This window comes from Schistocerca serialis, chromosome 7, assembly GCF_023864345.2.
Source record: "Schistocerca serialis cubense isolate TAMUIC-IGC-003099 chromosome 7, iqSchSeri2.2, whole genome shotgun sequence".
NCBI lineage: Eukaryota > Metazoa > Arthropoda > Insecta > Orthoptera > Acrididae > Schistocerca > Schistocerca serialis.
Genome location: NC_064644.1, coordinates 68,941,146 through 68,947,552, shown reverse-complemented (window position 1 = coordinate 68,947,552; position 6,407 = coordinate 68,941,146). Strand labels below are relative to the sequence as shown.

The 6,407-nt window shown below is 37.4% G+C and overlaps 1 protein-coding gene across 1 annotated transcript; it reads left to right on the top strand.

The window, feature by feature from the left end:
- Positions 1-328: 328 nt before the first annotated feature.
- Positions 329-1,981, top strand: LOC126412890 (piggyBac transposable element-derived protein 4-like). The gene has a single exon (XM_050082779.1). The coding sequence runs from the start codon at positions 329-331 to the stop codon at positions 1,979-1,981; it is 1,653 nt and encodes a 550-aa protein (XP_049938736.1).
- The last annotated feature ends 4,426 nt before the right edge of the window (positions 1,982-6,407 follow it).

The window sequence follows — 6,407 nt, the reverse complement described above, 5'->3', positions numbered from 1 at the left end:
CGTTATTTCTACGGGTTTGGCCAGCGCTATACGTTTTTCAGATGTTTATTAACAAAATGCGTCCATAGATGTCACGGCAGCGCTGTAATTCATGTTAAAACTTATCTTTGCGTTCTCAGTCTGTATATCATTCAGTTGTTTGTCATCATGTTTCGGCGCGGTTTATCAGACGCAGAAATTGCGGATTTGATCAATCATAGCGACACTCTGGATAATGTAGAGAGTGATTCAGACGATTCTGAATGCAATGGTGTGTTTGAAGGTACGTATTTCCGAATTTTCCACGTAATTGTGCAGTACGCACATATCTGTTGAACATGTGTAAACGATGTATGTAGTTACACATAATGTGATATTCTTTTTAGAAGACGAGATTGATGACAGTTTGTCTTCAGATGAAGACGAGAATGATGTTGAAGGTGTTGCTTCAAATCCAGCAGCTGTGCCGTATCCGAAAGACAGTGAGTGGACTGCAGTTGACACCTACCGACCTCTGCCTGTCAACACGACACCCAGGCAGATACTAGTGGATATTGATGAGTCGAGTTCTGTACTGGATTGCAGTAAAGTGTTCCTTACTGACAGTGACGTAAATGAACTCAAGAGACAGACAAATTTGTATGCATCACAGACAATACAGAAGAAAAGAAGAGGAAATAATCTGAAGCCCCATTCAGTTTTGAGTTCGTGGAAGCCAGTGACTATAAGTGAGATGAGGCGTTTCTTGGGTATTATTTTCCACATGTGTGTTTCGAAAAAGCCAAAAATTGCGGACCATTGGAGCACTAATCCTGTTCTTAGTTGTAACTTTTGTCCCCATGTCATGAGCCGTTTGCGTTTCACTCAGATACTGTCATGCTTGCATCTTGTTGACAATTCAAATCAGAAAAAACCAGGCGAAGATGGATTTCATCCACTTTACAAAGTTTTGCCATATTATAATAATTTGAAGGAGCGATGTATCCAGGCATATCGTCCCTCAGAAAAAGTGACAATTGATGAAGGAATTTGCCCATTTCGAGGTCGTGTGAGTTTCCGTGTTTACATGCAAAATAAGCCTCATAAGTATGGACTGAAAGTATATGCTGTTGCTGAAGCCAGTAGTGGCTATGTTGTAAATTTTGAAGTTTATGCTGGTAAGCATATTGTTGACAATTCTTCGTCTGCGGTTATTTTGCGATTGTTGTCTGACAGCAGCTTGCTGAACAAAGGCCACACTGTGTATTTAGATCGATTTTATTCCAGTCCAGAGCTATTTCAGCAACTGGCAGAGAAAGGCACTGGAGCTGTTGGTACTGTGAACAAATCCAGGAAAGGATTGCCTAAAGATTTAGTATCTGCTAAGCTGAAAAAGGGCGAAATGTCTTTTCGGCGTAAAGATAATGTATTGGCAATGAAGTGGAAAGATAAGAGAGATGTGTATACATTGTCTACAAGGCATCAAGCAACATTTGGTACGCATACTAAGAGAAATGGGTCTGTAGTATTGAAACCACTTCAGGTACTTGATTACAACCTCAATAAAATTGGAGTGGATATTGGAGACCAACGCCTGCAGTACAATCCGTTCCAGCACAGAACTGTGAAATGGTGGCGAAAATTATATTTCCATTTGCTGCTTATGGGAGTATCAAATGCATTTTGGCTGTACAATGCAGTGCACAGGAAGAAAATTACAATAACAGACTTTATAACAGTGCTTGCAGTTCAGCTTGTTGAAGACGACACACTTGAATTCATTCCAAGAAATGAAGGAACTGTAGGTCGGCTAACAAAGAGACATTTTTTGCAGCACATACCTGCAACTACTAAGAAGTATGCTGCTCGTGTGTGTCACGTGTGCAGTTCCAGGAGCAAGAAACAGAGTGGCAAGGCTTCTCGCAAAGAGACACGATACGAATGTGAACAGTGTGGCGTTGCACTCTGCCTGGAACCTTGCTTTAAAATTTTCCACACTAAAAAACAATATGATTCTGTGTGAAATTTATATGTAATACTGTATACTATCAGAAACATGTAATGTAGTGCCACAATTTTGGTTAAAAATAAATCACAATTGTATTCCCTTATTCGTATGACTTTTTCTAAATTCTTAAAACATCTAAGTGATTTCTATAACTGTACCTTAAAGCTGTGCATTGTAAAGTAGTTTCTTTCACTCAGAATTAAAGTAGAAATGTGCAGCTTCAAGATGGTACCAAATTTGCCACAATCCAAACAGTAGATTTGATGCAGTAATTTTTTTAATATTGGTAAAATTGCCCGGTTTCTAGGGACGGGTGCATAAAATAGGCCTGGTACAGAGAGTGTTAAAAGCTGAGGGCTTCAAACTACAAAATTTAATTGCAATAGGAACCGATAATACAGCTGTTGTGATTGGTTCCAGCAACAGCGTGTATACAATTCTGAAAACGCAACACAATCTTCCACATCTCATTTTGATACCTTGTGTATGTCACTCTTTACAGTTGGCAGTAACGCACGCATCAGAAATCACTTTGCCACGAAACATAGAGTTTCCGATCCGTGAAACCTACACCTGGTTCTCACACTCGTCAAAGCGCCAAATTGAATATAAAAGTGTTTTTCAGCTAATTAATTGCGGTGATGCACAGATAAAAATACTGAAATCATTTGACACACGATGGCTATCTATCGAACCGGCTATAGCAAGAATTTTATCCCAGTGGGATGAATTAAAATTGCATTTTAAGGCTACTAAAGATCGATGTTACATAGCGGATAGGCTTTATAATATGTACTCTGATGAACAGAATCGACTCTATATGTACTTTTTGAAAACAATTCTTGGTGAGGTGCAACAGACAACCAAAATCTTTGAGAGTGAAAAAGCAAACCCCGTAAAACAGCTAAGTTGTTTGATTTTGTTACGTTCAGTCTGCCAAAGAATTCTGTTGCCGACGACAGCAACTACCGACCAAGACTACATAGATCTCAAAATAAGAGATCACCTTCATCCCGTCCCCCACCTCTGATATCTTTTTGGGTCACACGTGCAGAAGCGTCCAGTAAATCACAATGTTAGTACTGCAGGAATAAAAAAACGGTGTATTGATTTTAACGTAAAGTTAGGAGCAGAAATCCAAAACAGACTTCCAGCCAGTACAAAGCTTTAGAAAAAATGAAACTCTTGAGTGAGGAAGAAACTTTGAAACAATCAAAAGACACGTCATTAACTAATCTCGTAAAGGAAATGGGATACCCTGACGAAAAAATTGACAAAATCTTGCAGCAGTGGCAAACTATTCACTTCGTTGATTGGAATCCGCTAAACGGGGACACTACTAGCTTTTGGGCTAATATGCGATTGGAATAAACACCTTCAAGGATTTAAGTGATTTCGCTATTGCTGTTCTATCTTTACCACATTCAAACGCCGAAGTAGGAAGGGTGTTTAGCTCCATGAATATTGTGAAAAATAAGCTTCGGAACAGACTTTCTGAACAAACTGTAAATTCTCTTCTTATCATCAGAAACCAACTCAAGATTAAAAACATGAGTTGCTCGCCTTATGACATCCCAGAAGATGTTATTAACCAAGTTGGCAAAGGAAGACCAAGAGAAACTGGGAGAGGCTTCAACTTCTTCTTCAGTTAACGCAACTGATGATCCTGGAGACTTCTTATATGATTTTGAAATTTAGGTAAAAGCATTTAGCTAATAATTATATTTTCTTTCCTGAAAGTGCAGCGTAATATATGCATCGTGACATGTGACATAAAAAAAAAAAATGTTTCAAATGGCTCTGAGCACTATGGGACTTAACATCTGAGGTTATCAGTCGCCTAGAACTTAGAACTACTTAAACCTAACTAACCTAAGGACATCACACACATCCATGCCCGAGGCAGGATTTGAAACTGTGACCGTAGCTATCGCGCGGTTCCAGACTGTAGTGCCTAGAACCGGTCGGCCACTCTGGCCGCCTTGCATCAAAAGTCGAATCGAAGTTACTCATCAATGCGAACAACTTCTGCTATGGGACCAGCCGTGAAATCGCAAAAAATTAGCTATTCCATATATTTTTTGAGTGGCATTGGTGTTTTTATGTGAAACAGCCGATTTTTTCCGCGATTTCAGGGTTTGTCTCATAACAAAAGTTGGAGTTAAGAGTAACTACATTATTTGGGCTTCCAATGTAACACGTGTAAAATGTCACAGTGTATGTATTTTATTTTATTAATAATCTGAAGTACATAGTTACAACTATAGAATTGTAATAGCTAAGAGCATACATTTTATTTTGTCTTTTGATATAGGAAGCTTGAGACACGAATAATTTCGACTGAGTGGAACATTTAATAGCTTCCCTTACAGATAAATTTTTTTCAGATTTTTCTAACTGTGCATATGTTAGACTAATTTTGTTGTTGTAAATAATAAACTTTCAGTACCATTTATCAAAAAAATTATGTGATTTGTAGTGTTTCATACCAGGTTCCTAAAATATCGCTGGAATGAAAGCAAAATAGGATCATTAAAAATATGTTGTAGGCATTGTAGTACTTTAATTTCTGGCAATACCCAAGAGCTGAAAATAAATATAATAGTTCCGCCGTCATATCTTTGCCCTTAAGAAAGTTTAGCGACATCTAGCGGATTTTTGTGACCGTTATTTTACATATCTAGCGCATTTTTTAACATCGGCTAGCGACTTTCCATGTTATACAACGCCAACTCTGCAAGTAAGTGCCATGTCGTCCTTGAAACAAGCAGCTGCGCGGTCAACAATACCGTCGGGCCGCACAACGGCACCCCACAGCTTACTTCAAACCGATGTAGCTCTACGCTGACCAAAATAAAACTCTGCTCGGCATTTATCAAGCCCACTCATGTGAAAGCTACTTCGTTTTACTCGCGAAGCCAATCTGATTTAACAGCAGTGGACCGATTCTGTGAAATTATTCGCCAAATCATCAACAGCAAATCGGTAGACAATAAGACAACCAGAGCTGAATACCAACACACCTAACTGTCAAGAATATTTATTTGTAAACATGGATTTCCAAAACTAAGCACATCTAAAATCATCTCAAAAATATTATTATACAAGCCAAGCACAAATCTGTATCAATTATATTGCACTACGTAAAAACAACATAGCAGATTCTGCCATCACATAAATTTCCTTTTATACGATTTTGCTTCCCCGGACTGCGACGTTACACTCTATATTGACACAGATACACTGAATTTGTCAAGGTTTTTACGTCTTTTGTACGTATGCAAAACCCTAAAGGTAAGTACTGAATTTCCATTTCTATTGAATAGCAATAATGAGAAATTACTGGAATACCATTTAGGCAAGTTTTAGCGCCAAGAATGAGGCTGTGATTACGAACGACATTGTAGGCAAGCTTATTTCAGCAGCAATAATCTGAAAAAAAGATTTTATGGTATTTATTCTACGAAATTTCTATGTAACTAGCTACGTTATTTACGCTACAGATATGCGCAAATCTTGACGACATTAATTATTTCTTCAGTTGGACGTCTTGCACTCTGAAGACGTTACACTACTGCGATTAATATATATCTTCGCCTTTCAACTTGCATAAATTTTTCTTGCTATTTTCAAGGAACTTTGCCAATATTTTGCAGATTTCAGTATTTATATTTGCAGCTTTCATATATGCTTGTTCTGATTTCCATATGAGTGTACATAATAATATGAGAAAACAGATTTTTTTACCTGATGCATTTCCTATGCTTATACAAATTCTATTGGTACTTTGTTTTCACGATTCCTTGATTATTCAGCATTTTATTAGGTTTCGAAGTGCCAGGTAGGAAGAATCTTGCACGGCGGTTCTCTTACCCTAAGTTTAGGCCTTGCACATTTTTCTGTTTTCATATGCATGTGTATGAAAAGAACAACTGAAACAGACACTATTTATTTTGATATTTACCCAGTGAATCAAGTCCCTTGGGTGGTCTGACTGCTTCAAACAATAACTCAAACATTTTTTTTTATATGATAAGAATTTGTATCCTTTTTGTATATAGCCTCTATATATCTTATGTTCATTTATTTCAAATGCCATTTTGTCTTTTCTGATACCATGAAATGTTAATATTTGTTATGATGCTATGCTACTTCACTTTGACATTATTTCACAACCTAGGCAAGACGGTATTACTACTGAAATTTATGCTATTGTCTGAGAAACTATTAACACATTTTTTTGTTAGGTCTGTCGCTCTTTGTATTTCATGATGTTGCCATGTTTCATTTATGCCCAGTCTTCTGCTATATTTTGCTATATATCTCTTGTAGTTGATGATGTTACTAGTTAACTTGATCCCACCCATGTAGATATAACAAATCAATGTACCCTTGAACTCATGTCCATAACACATACTGATACATTTTGTATATTTTGCAG